The sequence below is a fragment of the Lissotriton helveticus genome, chromosome 3_2 (genome assembly GCF_964261635.1).
Source record: "Lissotriton helveticus chromosome 3_2, aLisHel1.1, whole genome shotgun sequence".
NCBI classification, from domain to species: Eukaryota; Metazoa; Chordata; class Amphibia; order Caudata; family Salamandridae; genus Lissotriton; species Lissotriton helveticus.
In genome coordinates, this window is record NC_136062.1 from 251,948,877 (window position 1) to 251,965,115 (window position 16,239).

The 16,239-nt window shown below is 45.5% G+C and overlaps 1 protein-coding gene across 2 annotated transcripts in view; it reads right to left on the reverse strand.

Annotated features, from left to right (window-relative positions):
- ARID3B (AT-rich interaction domain 3B) overlaps positions 1–16,239 on the reverse strand; it is a 465,486-nt gene that overhangs the window by 50,818 nt on the left and 398,429 nt on the right. For both annotated transcript variants that reach the window (XM_078685148.1, XM_078685146.1), the window contains exon 8: positions 9,601–9,693. In XM_078685148.1, the coding sequence (XP_078541274.1) occupies positions 9,601–9,693 (93 nt within the window). The remainder of the gene's footprint in view (positions 1–9,600; positions 9,694–16,239) is intronic.

Below are 16,239 nucleotides of genomic sequence, written 5' to 3' on the forward strand. Positions count from 1 at the left end.
AGTAGACGTAGAAACACCACGCGGGGAGGCCCCTGAGGAGACAGGGTTGGACACAGCACTGACACCAGACACACACAACTGAGTTTTATCACCAAGATCCTTCTTACCACCGACTCGCCCGAGTTTACAAACATGGCACATTGGTCCAGACACCAGGGACACGGGGAGGGGGGCGGGAGAACACACTTAAACTGACCACTAATATGTAGGGAGCTCATACACCACAACGGATCGAGGGGCTACTCCGAGGGGTAGAACACCCAAAAGCGGAGAGGGCTGACACACTGAGCCATCTGTAGCTGGAGACTGTACGCCACGTTAAGTGTTTGGTTGCCGCCCAGCCTCCGGGATGTGGGTTGTATGGCTGTGTAAATAATTGAGGAAAGCACAGATATGGAAGCGATTATGAGACCGAACTGGTACGTAAATGTTGTGACCCACATTACCTCTGCAATAAAAATTGTTTTACAAAAAAAAAAAAAGAGGAACACGTCAACTTTCTGTCCTTTGATCTCTCAAGTCCCGATTGAAATCGCAACCTTCGAGCAAGCTATAATGGGAGAGGTAGACGAATTAGCACTGAATCAACAAAGACCTTTCCACAACGTAACAAGAGCAGAACAGACAGCGCTGGATGAATTGAAGAACGATGGCCAAATTATAATTAAGCCGGCCGATAAAGGAGGAGGAATAGTCATATTGTCTATAGCCGGCTATGACAAACAATGCCTGGATCTCCTGTCAGACGAGAAGTTCTACAAAAAGCTAGCCACAGACCCCACAAAAAGGTTACAGATTGAAATAAAGATGATGATTGAAGAAGCGGAAGCTCACGACTGGCTATCTAAAAAAGAGGCGGATTTTGTAGTAACACGGAATCCAAAAACTCCATATTTTTACTCATTGCCGAAAATACACAAAGCCCGGACACCACCCCCTGGGAGACCAATAGTGTCAGGCATTGGGTCGGTATTAGAGCCTCTCTCTCAGTTTGCAGACTACTACTTAAAACCATTGGTACAAAAAACACAAACCTATTTGAAGGATACGCGAGATCTCTTGAATCTACTTAAGGATGTTGAATACTCACCCAACACCATGATGTTAGTAGGACTCGACGTAGAAAGTCTCTACAAGAGTCTACCTCAACAAGAGACCCTCGACATGCTAGAACAAATCCTTTTTGACACAGACTGGCCACACAAAACTCCCAGACACTTCGTTTTGGAATGCTGCCGCCTCGCCCTGATGGAAAATCATTTTCAATACAAGGAGACACTGTACTTACAATGCCACGGCACCTCGATGGGCAGTACATTTGCCCCGAGTGTGGCTGGGCTATATGTAAGCACCTTTGAAGGGATACATGTACATACAGAAACCAACCCTTACATTCGTCATATACTGCTTTGGAAGCGGTATATAGACGATATCCTACTAATCTGGGAAGGGAATGAAGAAGATCTCAAGGATTTTCACACCTGGTTAAACACAAAAGACAACTGCCTCAAGTTCACGTACAGTGCTGACAATAAGAGCCTGGATTTCCTTGATATTACAATCTATGCAGAAGATGGGCATCTACAAACACGTACATATTTCAAAGAAACAGCAAAGAACAGTCTCCTATCCTTCAAGAGTTTTCATCCCCGCCCTTTGAAGGAAAATCTCCCCTATAGCCCGTTTCTCAGGCTGCGGCGAAACTGCAGCAAGAACACTGAATACCGGTCCCAAGCAGAAGATCTTAAGATCGAGATTATCCCAGGCGAGTGGTTAACAAATGCAAGAAAAGAGCACAAAACCAAAATAGAGAAGGCCTTTTGGAGATCACTACAAAAACAGAACCAGAGGATCTAACCACATGTGTCACCACCTACAGTACAGTCACCGATAAAGTCAAGAAGATCATCAATAAAAACTGGAGGATTCTCACGTCTGGTACACTCTCGTGGCCCAAACCGAGATTTGCCAATAGACGGAGTCGAAACTTGAAAGATATCTTGGTACACACGAGACCACCTCACGCAAAACCACGAGAAAAAACAAATCTATGGGGGAATCCCCCTATCATTGGTCATTATCCGTGCGGAACATGCTCTGTCTGTAACCTGACTCAACCAACTAAAGAATTACAATTACTTCCCAATTTCAAATGGAGAATGTTGAAACACACTAACTGTAATACTAGTCATGTAGTGTACATGATTACTTGCCCCTGCCACCTCAACTACATTGGCATGACATGTAGGAAAGCTAAACAAAGGATTGTCGAACACCGGAGCAACGTAAAATGTAAAAAGAGTACAACCAAGATGGCCAGTCACTTTCTGGAAAAAAAACACAGTGGATGACCTCAACTGGGTCATCCTCGAAACTTTGGAAACAAAGGACAGTAACGCAGAAAGAATCCTTTTTGAAAAGGAACAACGCTGGGTACATCGATTGGGGACAGACACAAGAGGTCTGAATGATAATATTCCTTGGCTGAGTGTGCTGAGATAAAAGCGTTAAACTAACCAATGAAACCATACCCACCTAGATCTCAACCATATACATAGAGAGACAGATTCGGAATATAATATGGTTCACCACTTCTTACTCCACAAAACTAGTGCAAAAAAATCTTCCTGAATTTACAGAAGAGTGGTTAAGATAGCCATGTGAATAGTGAGTTACACATTCTTCGTTACCACTTCCATCTCATTGTAATGACAACTAAGAAATTACGCATTCCCCGAAAGTTCTATCCTTTATTACTATCTGCCTCCACAAAAACGCAATATAGGACATCAATCCAAGAGTTGCAATAACAGAGACAATCAGTCAAGCATTAGTGAGTAATACCTTTTTATATTTTGTGTGTCCTCAAACTCGGAACTCCAAACCAATCCACAGTCCTATTTTTATATTTATTTATTTATTTATTTATTTTTTATTAATTAATTTTTTACTTATAAACAAACCTCCGTTTTTTTTTTAAATAAGTTACTCAGAATCACGCTCTGTTGATATCTGACTACAATCGTTTATGTATACATCGCAATATATTCAACAATAAGAGACATTTAGTCTCTTTTCTATTGCCTTGAACCATGAACTTCAAAAACGACCCGGAAGCGGAGCTCTGCTACTTCCGGGTCACAAGAGGCAGCAGCAGCGTAACGCGAGGAGCGGAGCGTGAGGTATCCGTCTGCAACAGAACTCAACCACAAAACCGCAAGTATCACACACCCCACCCCGTTAATGCTCGAATGTTCCTCTCTACCTAGCCCCCTCGAAGCCCTTGTCACACCCGAAGGAGGTGTAACTGATGTACACTTCAGGTACGATCTTTGGCGCGCAGAGAGCAATGGCATGTATGTTTAGATAATAAAAAAAGCACGAATAATTTGGCTTAACTATGAATGCAATAGATCTACAGTTACTGAACATTAATGACAACGCTGCTGCATGGCATGACTTATCATATTTTAAATGCCCAACCAAAATAGTGACTTGAGTGAAAAAAGAGATATTTAAGGTCCCTATTTTTTGCTCTGCATGACTGTATTACACACCACGAAATTAGAGATTTGAATTCCCCCTTTTTGCATGACACACGCTTGTTGGAAAAAGAGAGAGTTGACACTGCCATTTACTGGAGGTTACAGAGTATTGCCATTTTAAGGTGCATCAACTTGTTTTGTCAAGTAGTGAATTCACTACGCTATGTGTCTCCCTTACCCTTTCTCTCCCTTTGTGTATGTTTCTATTATGTTTGATCTATAGGTACATCGCGACCTTGAAGAAAAGAAACAGGTTGATAATTTCCCTTTTCTAACACTTGCTTGCTAAAATATAGTAAACCAGTATCACTTTCACCTACCACTACTGGTCCTGAAGAAAGCCCTTAAGTCCGAATCCTGGCATAAAGGGCTGAAACATATCGGCCATTTTAATTATTAATGCCAGTGCGTCCTGAAAACTTAATCTTTTCTACAGAGCGCACGTTAGTTGAGCATTCCCTCAAGGGATCCACCCGAACCCAGACCAAATAAAATTCTTTTTCTGGCCATCCGGGGGATTTTTAAATAATTTTTTGCACATTGTCCACATCACTGGGTCACTACTGTTTTTACCAAGGGTAAGATCCTCCTGGTGGAGGCTGCATACCGAGACTAACCCTATGATTATGCACACACGTGTTTGAAGAGCGGAGAACCAAGATATACCGCTTACCACACTACCCAACACGTGCATGAGGGTTTTTTATTGGAGACACCGTTGTACGATCTCCTGCATACCCTGGTTCATGCAGGACAAGTGATCCCTCCCCATTTGATTTTTTGAGACTGGGAGAACTGCAGAAGGACTGATGGGACCAGTGCTCGCCGGATAGCTGACTATTATAACTGTTTATCTTTGGAGTATTTGATATGTACGCTGTCTTCTGGTTTGTTTCAGCAGCCCAGCGAGAGTAGACTCATATCCACGTTGCGGCGATGAGCTGGTGGCCTGGGAGAGTACATGTCCGCCCCCAATTCACAAACCCCAACCCTCTTAGTGTTCTGTCAACAGCCTCACACACAAGCAGATGTGGCTCTTCTGCAGAAGACACACCTGGATCTACTAGAATCCAACAAGTTGCTTCGCGAAAGGGTGGGCAGTGTGATCCATACTATTGTTGCAACTGCACTATCCACCGAAGGTGGGACACCCCGCAAGTGTAGAGTGCCTATCCTTATCAGGAAAGCTACAGTTAGGGAACAGATCCCTTTGTGTGGGATTGGTATACGCCTCGACTGGGGAGAAACGCCTTTCCTTTCTGTGACTGAATTGCCTACTTGCGGAAATCGGGCAATCACAGTATGTCATTGGAGAGGACTGAAATCTAGCCCAGGACGAATATTTAGACACAACAGACCCTCTAGACAAAGGTAAGGACGCAGACAGGGCCTTGCTCAGAGATGTGGCCTCGGACCATGGCCTGGTAGACCACTTGTGTCTCAGTCACCCAGCGGATAACAAGTACAAGTTCCTTTTAACAGTAAACGGCACGCAAACCAGGTTGGACTACTTCCTCATCTCTGAGAAAACAGTGGCACTCGTCTGAGAAATTCTAATACTGGAAGCCGCCATGTCCAATCACTCTCGGTTCTTCTATCCCAGGACATCGGCTGGCCTCCCCAGGTCACAAACCATGGCACATGAATATACAACGATATCGCAAACCTCAGGGCAAGTCCCAAATGAAATAATGTTTCCGCATACATTCTGGATAACAAACTGTGGACTCTTACAGAGTTCTATGGGCTGGCACGAAGGCAACGATGGGAGGCCAGCTCTTGAGAGATGCCGACCTGTCCAACAAACAAGAGGCTCTCTGCCAGACCGAACTGGAGAAGCAGATAGCTACTCTTACCCACCTCTATTCCTCCCACCCTATATTTCCCAACCACCGAAGCCTAGAACAGGCTTGCGTGACCCTCAACTACCTCATTACCTTCAAAGCTGAATATGCACTACAATGCCTGAAAGGACGGTACTATGAACAGGGGGAAAATGCGGGTAGCCTACTGGCAGCCCAACTGCAGCAATGGGAGGCCGCCATGGCCATCCATGCCATACACTCAGCGAGTGGGGAGGTTCTCACCCACCCCAGCACATGGTTGACTAGTTAGCTTCATTCTACAAGACATTATACACTCCAAAGACGCCGGCCAGCGTGGAACTGGTGGCTGCCTTCCTGGAGGGTGTAGACCACCCCAGCCTGTCGGACAAGGGTAGAGAACTCCTGGTGGATGAGATCAGCAGAGAAGAGATAGTGTCTGCAGTTTTCAAATTGTTCTATCACAAAATCCCTGGGGAGGATGGCTTGCCTGCTGAGTTTTATAGATTGTCAGGGATAGAGACAGTCCACTCCCTCTCTCCAACAATGCAGTGATGGCAGTATTACCCATACCTGGGAGGGAGCCATTATTATGCGGAAGTTACAGATCCATCTCAGTGCTGAATGGGGATATCAGGATCTTCGCCGGCATGTTAGCAGCAAATTTCAGTAAAGTCATTCCCTTTCTGATACACAAAAAGCAGGTTGGTTTCGTACTGGGCCGCTCCTCCAGGAACCATCTCCGCACCCAGGCCCACAACCTCTGGGCAGCCAAGGACCTTCCAGTAGACGCAGTGGATGCAGAGAAGGAGTTTGATTGCATCAAGGGGGGATACCTTTTCACCACTATGAAGCAATTCGGCCTAGGAGATCAATTCATTGCCAAGGTGTGACAGCTGTTTGATTGCCCAATGGCCCAGGTCAACCCGCATGGGGTCCTATCGGTCTCTTTCCCCGATCTGGAGGGTCACCCATCAGGGATGCCAGCTTTCCCCCTCCTGTTCCTACTGGCCATGGAGCCCCTAACCTCTGCTATCCGTCACTCCCCACACATTGCAGGGGTTCCCCCTCACGGGCAGAATATCCACACTCTACCTCTACACAGAATGTTGTCCTGCTCACCCTCACAGATTTACACTGCTCCTTGCCGGCTCTATTGTAAGCCAATGACTATTTCCCAACCTTATTCGGTTAAAAGGTAAACTGGGACAAGAGCGAGGTCCTGCCACTCTCAATAGGCACTAAGAAAGCGTCATTCCATGGCTACCATTTCTGCTGGAAATCCTTGTGTCTCAAATACTTGGGGATACTAGTCAATAGAGCAATGGACAGGATTGGTCTCGGATAACTTAGACCCCCTGATAGCCCAGATGAAACTGGACTTCGAGAAATGGTCCCTACTGGCGTTCTCCATGTAGGGCAGGAGGCAGGCTGTGAGGATGGTCATGCTACCGCGTTTCACGTACATGCTGGGAATGCTCCCTGTCCTGGTGCCTTTAACCACTCCGTCTCATCGACTCCCTTATTCGGTCCGTCGTGTGCGGCTCTTCAGCATCCAAACTAGCGTCACCTTACTCCTGTGGAGGTTTAGGCCTCCCGTCAGTGGAGCATTACACCCTGGCTCTCTACCGATCGTAACTGGCATACTTGCTCCCTGGTACCCCAGACCCACCACAGTGGTCCCACACTAAACGATCGCTCCTCCCTGGGGGCAAAGGACTTGGCCTTCTTTATGGAGCTTATTCCCTACAGCCACGCCTTCCGAACTCTTTACTACAGGCTATGCAAAAGGCTTGTTCAAGTGCTCACAGACTACGCTGGGTAGACCCACTCTTATATGATAAAGCTCTACTATTGGGTAATGACAATCTGCGCATTAATGGTCAGGTTATACGCTGTACTCCATGGACAAAGGCAGGTATAAACACCCTGGACTAAATCTTGCTCAAAAGAGATCTGAAGCCTTTCAACCGCCTGAGTGGGGAGTTTAACCTCCACCCATGGCAAGCCTGGCGCTGCTTACAACTGCAGCACTGCCTGAGGCATCGCCTAGGCCAACGCCCTTGGTACATTTGGACTCACCAGTGATGGCCTACCTGACTACGTGGGATCGATACAAAGGAGTAATGTCGGGACTCTACACCACACTCATGAGCCAACTGTTCTCCCAACCTCTTCTTCACAGCCTCTGCGCCAAATGACAGGCCCGCCAGCAGACACCCTCTGAGGAAGAGGTCTGGGCTGACATCCTAGAAACACTAGACAGGGGCATCCGGGAAGCCCGCTTTAAGTTCTGCCTCTTCAAAACGCTTCACGACTGGCACTGGACACTGACAAAACTGGACAGGGCTGGACTTCTGCACACACGGCTCTGGCCACGGCCAAGATTTGTATACTTCGTCAGTGGAAGTCACCCATGCCACCATCCCAAGAGCATTGACAGTGGCAATGATCCAAACTGCGTTGCATGAGCGTGTTATTTACAAACTGCAGGGCCAGGCAGAAGTGTTCGCGCAGACGTGGGCCTCTTTCCTAAGATGACGGCTGAAATGAGAGATACACATTGCACCACATCACGAGCCCCAAAGTAGATTTTTTTCTCTGGCAGCATGGTCAACTCTTGCAGTATCCCTGGGAGACCATGTGCGTTTCCCCTCACACAGCCTTGCAAACCTCTTTCTCCCTTAGCCCCCCCCCCACTACGCCCCGCCTTTTCCTTCAAAGTCTTCCCCCACTCCACTACCCCCTCCTTTCCTCCCCACCAATTCTGTTTCAGCAACCTTTCTGACTCACGCCTCCCCTGTCCCCCCACTGCCCTAATACCCAGCCACATCCCCCTTCCCATACACCTGCAGCTGCTGCCCTTGCTCCTCCCCTGAAATGAAATGAAACAGGTCTTGTAATGCGCGACTAAGCCCGGAGGCATCAAGGCGCCTAAGGAAAAAGATCAAAATAACCAGATAGCACGCACTACGGATACGCCTTGGCGAATAGCCACGTTTTTAGGGCCTTCCGAAAGTTCTGGACTGATGGCTGGGTTTTAATTCCAAGCGGCAGGCTATTCCACAGTTTAGGCTACTGTTGAAAACACCCTCCCACCCCATTTGGTTTTGCGAACGCGGGGAGTCACCAACAGGCTCATGGCTTAAATCGGAGAACTCTCTCCGGAGCGTATGGGTGCAGCAGCTTCGCTACGCCCTCGGCCCCCTTACCTGTAAGCGCCCCATCAGTCATACAGAGAGTCTTAAATGCAATCCTAAACTCAATAGGGAGCCAGTGTAAGGTTTTCCTGGCCGCCGTGGCGGAAGATAGTCTAGGAGCATCCAGTACAAATTTGGCCCTGAACTTCGCCTTTTCCCTCCCCCCACCCCCAGCCAGCCAGGCTTATGTACCATCCCTCAACTTGGGGAACCACCACCGCAATTTCCGCCATCCTCTCCACATCAGAGTGGGGACTTCTTCCTCCCTTTCTTGGAGGTGGGCTATGGAATACACTAAACTGATACTACAGAATGCCCCCCTTTTGCCAATGCACTCCCTGCCCCTCTCGATCCTGATGCCCACCCCAACCGGACTCTAGTGACCTGTCCTCTCTCCTCGCCCACATCGACTGGTTGCCCGATCCCCCAGTTACACCCCCTCCTCTACGTGGTTTTAGTCCAATGGCTCTTTAGCACTCAACGCATAGGGAGATAAGCAGCACTGGAAAAATTGAATATAGTAGTTCTGTAGGTAAAAGTGCTTTCTAACTGTTCTATTTACACCACCACACTTCATTGCACTGCTTAATGTTTCCATACTTTGTCTCATACTGTGCACTCACTGCATGATTCTGTTTCAATAAAAAATTGTGAGACAAAAATGAATAAATGTATGATGGCATTCAGAGACCTATGAATCAAAGTGGCATAGTAACCCTTGGCTAAGTGAGTCTGGGCGGGACATTTGTTCCCCCCAATGGTCAACAGATAATCTACTCTGCCTTTGACGTGCTCTTCATAGAAAAACTCCAAGTTGTCATACCTGCTAACTTAAGAAATTGGAATGGCATCTTTCAGCTATTCTCAACATCTGTCAATATTACTTCATTAAGAAATATTTTGAGCCGTACGTTTATTCATTCTTTCTTTCAGGAAGGAAATGTGTGATATTTGGGTTCACATCAGTCTCTGCCTTTAGTCTGAATCTAGGAATAAAGCACCACTGTCTAGTATTAATATTCAAACACTCACCTGTGTACATTGTGCCGTTGATTTCAATGGACATATTGATGCTTCCAATGCTGCTAGATGGCAAGTTCCCTGTTGTTTCGGGTTTGTCTTCAACTGACAAAGAATCAAGTTAGAAGTTTGAGAAGCATCACAATAATGGATATATGCAAAAAAGCTTCCTATGCAAAAGACATACCTACTTGGATGCCAACGTGTTAATACTTTTTTTAAACCTGGTGGTTCAAAAACGGTTTTTATTTTACTTTACTTTCAGGATTGGCTCAAATATATTTGTAAAGGTTTTTAAACAGTGGACATTAAAATGCGCATACAATAAAAGAGTGCCAGTCTGCTAGATGAGCATCTAATAGCTTACTATCCCTACAAATTGTTAATTGTAGATTTCCTACATTAAGGACCATATCACCTTTACCTAACTGTGGAAGGCAGGAGAATGTTTACTACAATGGTATTAGTCAGCAATATGTCTCATGAATCACACAAAAATCTTAGTGCAAAATGATCTACTGTTTATAAATTAAGATGAATTGAAATGATAAAGTCTTTTGAAAAAAGATTAAGTAAATTAAATGGTCAATGCCAAGGATGATGATTTGATTTAAACATCACAAAATGTGTGCCTTCTAGTACACTAACATTTTCAGCAGTCATAGAAAATGATCTTGGTGTCTCAGGTGACATTTGAGGGTGTGGAGGGGTCAGTAGTGTGGGTACATACACAAGAAAGTGGTTAATCGGCTGGCCATTGAGTACAGTGCTAGATGACGACTGTAGGAAAAAGGCTTCTGCAGGTTTTTCTTTTTTAAGCACAGTTGTATCAGAAAACCCGGTTATCAAGGAGTGCCCAAAACAATTTGCTGATCTGGTTTAGGTTGGAGCCTCTTTGAAAATGGAAACTGTTCCTCACCTAATCATCTATATTACTTTTGTCCCAATCTCTCTCAGGCAGAAATCTATTAGTACTAATCAACTTCAGCGAATCAAGAGTCTTTTATCTACTGCTATTATAGCCTTAGAGTCTGTCGAAGTAGGCTTTACTTGCCATTAAATGCCAGCATCAGCATTAACAAGGGAGCAGGCCTTTAATGTCCAGTACAGCCCACTACAGCAGTCTTTAAGGCTATTAGAACAAATCCGCCCCTAGAGGGCCTCACGGAGCCAGACGTGTTGAAACCCCCTCGGGCTCCGTGAGGCCTTTTGTTCACAGCAACAGCTGTGAACAAACATTGGAATGTGGCAGCTCCAGTCTTATACTGGTCATTAGAAGCCCAGAGCACTCCATTGTTTTAAATTGAGCTCCCAACATTCATGTTTTATTTAATGTTAGGAAACTGTTAACATCTTCAGCTTGTTAAACCCGAATCCCTACACAGCACATTAGTATTCACGGTTTACTACAATAGCCGCCTAACTGATCACCAAAATATGCATTTGCTGAAAAGCATAGAATTATAAATATGCCAGACAGATACTGCTAAATGCAAGCTCAACCTAATAATAGAATTTCTATCATTTGGGTAGTGGCTGTCTGCACTAGGTCATGCTTAAGAGTTAAAGAAGCAATTCTGCAGGCCAGGATATTTTACAGTCAAAAGAAATAACTTGCATGTAACTACATTTCTCAAGCGTTGGTATCTTTCATGGATTGCCTTTGTGAGGTGGAACAAATGAAACAAACAGTTGTTTGGCGAAAATCTTTTGTTCTATCTATGTAGTACAATAAAGCGCTTTTAACGTCAAGCCTGTGCAGAACGCATTCTGCTACAGAATCAGGTTGAGGAAATAAGACTGGTAACTCAACTGATTGGTTTATATGAAAAGCAGAAACCACTTTGGGAAGGGATTTAGGGTTGGTGCATACAACTACTCTTACTCTGTCTTTATGTAGCTGAAAGAAGGGTTCTACTAAGGTTAAGGTTAATGCTTGCAGCTCGCCAACTCTCTTCGGTGATGTGATCTCAATGAGAAAAGCAACCTTCCATGAGAGAAATTGCAAGGGGCACTTGTGCAATGGTTCAAAAGGTAGGCCCATGATCCTTGTGAGAACAATGTTGAAATTTCAAACTGGGGCAGGAGGAATCCTTGGTGGTATTACTCTTTTCAACCCTTCCATGAAAGATTTGATTACTGTATAGTGACAGATGTTGCCTGTTCTGCAAACACACAGCTACCGGCTGCAAGGTGCAAACGAATAGATGTACAAGCTAGTCCAGTTTGCTGAAAGTCTAACAGGTGATAGATAATGTTTTGTGTAGAAGAATCTTAAGGATCGATTTTGTTATTGCAGTATACAACAAATCTTTTCCACTTTCCTGCATAGCAAGCACTGGTGGTAGGCCTTCTTGCTTCTTTTAGAATATTCATACAGTCTGGTGGTAAATTTAAATAACCAAACTATGACTTCAGGAGCCAGATCGCTAAGTTTATTTCTTTGGGATTCGGATGTCTGATTTCTCTGTTGTTCTGTGTGAGGAGACAGGAGGTGAAGTGCAGCTTTTGATGTAGAACTAGTGACAGGTTCATCAGGGGGTGGTGTACCATGGCTGACTGGACCATGTGGGAGCTACTAGAATTAGTGTGAGGGATGTTTGCTTGAGCTTCTGAACCAGACATGGAATAAGCGGGAGAGTCGGAAAAGCATAGGCAAATATCCTTGACCAGTTCATCCATACGGCATTGCCCTTCGAGAGCAGGTGTGGGAACCTAGAGCCAAAGCTTGGGCATTTTGCGTTTTCTGCTGTGGCGAACAAGTCTATTTGTGGGAATCAAAGTTTCAACAAGGGGCTCATGTTCCTATGAAGGATAGAGAGGAAGGCACAGTCTCTCAAAAGGTGCAGAGTGCCTGGGTCAGAGTACTAGATAGGGACAGTCAGCTGGACTGTTCATGGTGCCCTCACACATCCCCTAGAAGATGTCCTGCTTCATCTTCGGGCAGTTCTCCTCGTCAAGCCAGCGCTGCACTACCCTACGGGTCCTCCAAAGGTTCACTTTGGTGGAGATCTTTTAAGAGACTGCCGTATGAGGGGTGCGGGTGATGTGGTTCATGACGTGAAGTGGTGGGGTGTGAAATAAAGGATTAAAACTGGTAAGGGAAATCCTACACTGTACTTTTATTGAGGGGGCCACAGTTCCAGGGATAAAAACCTGCTGGCAGGTGAGTGCAACTTTTGGGTTTGAAAGGAACCCTGGCAGTCTTGGTGCTGAGACTGGTTCGGAGAGATCTCCTACTGTCTCAGGGGAGGGACCTGACTCCGGTCACTCCTTCAAAAAATCTCGACATGCTTTGCGGCTAAACTGGTCATAAGGATACGCAGCGCTTCATCAGGACAAAAAAACATGTATAGTGGACAAACTATCCAACACTAAATTGGTGCTACCTAGTGTGTGTAATGTGTGTGGTTTTTTTTTCGGGTTCCAACCTAAATAATGCAAAAATGTAGCAACATCAGGTGGAGCGGAGGAGCCGCGTTGAAGCGCGCTATAGTTTTGGAGTGTCGCCTGCATGTCTACACCTAACCATCTCCAGAGTCCCCGGGATAATGGGGTCCTTCTTGAAACATATTTGTGGGAATCCCCATTGTTGAAAAAAAGGAAGGAGAACTCTGGGTTGAAGTTCCCACTCTTGAATTTGCGGTCTTCTTCTGCTGAGAAGGTCGGCAATTTGATTGTGTACTCCTGGTTGGTGTTCTGCCAGAATGTAAATGTAAATGTGTTTGTATTTATATAGCGCACTTCTACCCAGAGGTCTCGTAGCGCTGTATTCATACCGCTGTGGAACCCATCCTGGCTTTCCTGTGAAATGTCCACTCCTGGGCACCCCCAAGGTGAAGCCAGGCATCCAAGTGCTGCTGGGGCCGTTGTGGAGATTAAGCAAGCTATTGCCCAGAGTCACAGAGTGGGACCCATGATTAGACTTGGCACCGAGGCGAGAATTATCAGGTCCGGGGAAATTGAGTCCAAGAAACGCCGAGGCGGGAATTGAACCCTGGTCCCGGGCCAGACCTCTGCATCAGGGTCTGCAGCTCTAACTATTGAGCCACTTGCAATGGATTGCCTAATAACAAATGGCTTGAGCGAGTCTTGACAGTTGGGGAGCGAGTGCCCCCCTGCTTTTGCACATAATACATTGCTGTCATGTCTGTTCGGACTAGGACAGTCTTGCCTATGAGGTGAGTTTGAAAAGCTTTGAAAGCTAGAAAAACTGCTAGCTCTAGATAGTTGATGGGGAGGCTTTTGTGTTTGTTGCTCCACAGGCCCTGTCTTGTGTAATCATGGAGATGAGCACCCAAACTTGTGAGAGATGCGTCTGCTGTGAGCACAAATCTGTAGGGTCTATGAAAGGCCGTCCTTTTAATAAGTTTTGTGGGTTTCACCACTGCAGAGAGCGATGGGTACGGATGTCTACCAACACTATATCAGTTAATTGACCCTGCGGCTGATTCCACTGATGTGCCAAGCACTCTTGTACGGGACGTATGTGAAGTCTTGCTTGAGGTACAATTGCGATGCAAGATGCCATTATTCAAAGCAGTTGCATTGACACTCTGGCTGGTAAGGATTGATTGGACTTAAACTGTAGTTTATGGCCTGAATATTGTAAATTCTGTGGCTCCCAGGTAAGATTGCATCTGTGAGGGATGCAGGTCAGATTTTTGTGCATTGACCGTGAAGCATAGTTGAAGTAGGTGTTTTGTGATCTGTGTGTGTTGTAGACAGTTTTGGTAAGTGATCGCTTTGATGAGCCAGTCGTCTAGATAAGGGAAGACGTGATTATGCTGTCTTCTGAGATGAGCCGCGACTACTGCCAGACATTTGGTAAATACTCTGGGTGCTGTAGTCACTCCGAAGGGAAGTACTCTGAATTGATAATACTTGTCTATCACAAATCTGAGGTATTTGCGATGAGCCTGATGAATTGGAACATGAAAATATGCGTCTTTTAAGTCTAGAGTAGACATAAAATCTGTCTTCTGTAAAAGTGGAGGTACCTGTTGAAGGGTCACCATGTGAAAGTTTCCGACAGTTTATAATGGTTTAACTCTCAGAAATCCAGAAAAGGTATTAGGGAACCGTTCTTTTTGGGAATGAGAAAATACAGAGTGTAAACCCCTGAGTCCTGGTACAGTGTTGGAACTAGCTCTGTAGCTCCTTGAAATGAGAGACAACTTCCTGTTCGAGCAATTGTAGGTGCTGCTCTGGAGTCAATTTGTGAGATTGAGGTGGAATGTTTGGAGGATTGCTGGTAAGCTCCAGGAAATAACCATGTTGGATAATTCCAATCACCCAATTTGTGTTGTTCTAGATTGCCAAATAGGGAATAATTGTTGAAGTCTTTCCCCGACAGGTGTGGTATAGTCGCGGGGAAGCGTGGTCAAGTCACTGCTTATTAGGAGAAGGAGAGTTATGGGGTGTTTTGTAGTTACCCCTACATTTAGTGTTGTTTCCTCTATAACCTCATTGAAAAAACTGGTTATTACCTTTGTAGGTCAAGGGATTCTGGTCTGAGGATGTGATTTTGTAAAACACCTCCCCCGGTAAAATGAACGACGAAAGGAGCCTCTGTTTGAAGGAGACTGGAGCGCTCCCATGGACTTGGCCTCTTCAGTGTCCTTTTTTATTTTTTTGAATGCCTGCTCTACCTCAGGACCAAAAAGATGTTTCTTGTCAAATGATGTGTTAAGAATGGATTGTTGGACCTCAGGCTTAAACCCAGAGATCCTTAACCAAGCATGTCTCCTAAGCAAAATGCTAGTGTTGACCTCTCTAGCCACAGTATCAGCAGCACCTGGAGCACACCTTATGGATGAATTTGAAATTAGCTTACCCTCATTTACTAATCCTGTGCTTTAGCTTTATGCTCATCTTTATGTTCATCCCAGTGTGCCCTGTCATTCCTGGCGAAAAGTCCCTGTGTATTTGCAATGCACCATTGATTTGCAGCTTGGCCAGCTATGCGTTTGCCAGAAGCATCTATTAACTTAGACTCATTATCTGGTGGAGGAGCATCCCTTGATGTTTGGGAATTAGCCGCTTATGAGCATTATACACTACCAGTGAATCTAGTGGCAACTGTCCCTTGGTAAATCCTGGGTCTATTGGGGAGGCCTTATACTTCTTGTCAACCCTAGGTGTCAAGATGAGTGCTCGTACTGGGTCCAATGTCATCAGCGTGTCTCATCATGCCCTTAAACATAGTAAGTGTTTGTGACGACCAATGAGTGGATCCTAATGTCTCAAACAAAAAATGTTCTACTGGTTCTGTGCAGTACCACCTCATGATATTGTGCAGCCCTGGCAATGAGCTCCTGGTGGGTTACATTGCAGTCTGGAGGCGATGGCGTGGCTGGGCAAAGGTCTGCGTCATTATCTGCTGGAGGATCAATTGTATAATTCGTCCAAGGATATACTGGTAAATGTGCCCCCCCATCATCAACATCAACATCAACATCATCATCATGGTGAGATTGTGGAGAATCCAGAGGTGTGATTTGAAAAGGATTTGAAGGTGGAGAAGTAGGTGGAGGGGATGATGGTAATAGATGAAAAGGACTGGTAGCAATGGAGTTCCTCTTTGAAGGGATCTTGTAAGAAGTGTCCTTACCAGGAAGCTTATGTTAGGCAACTTGGTATGACTATGAC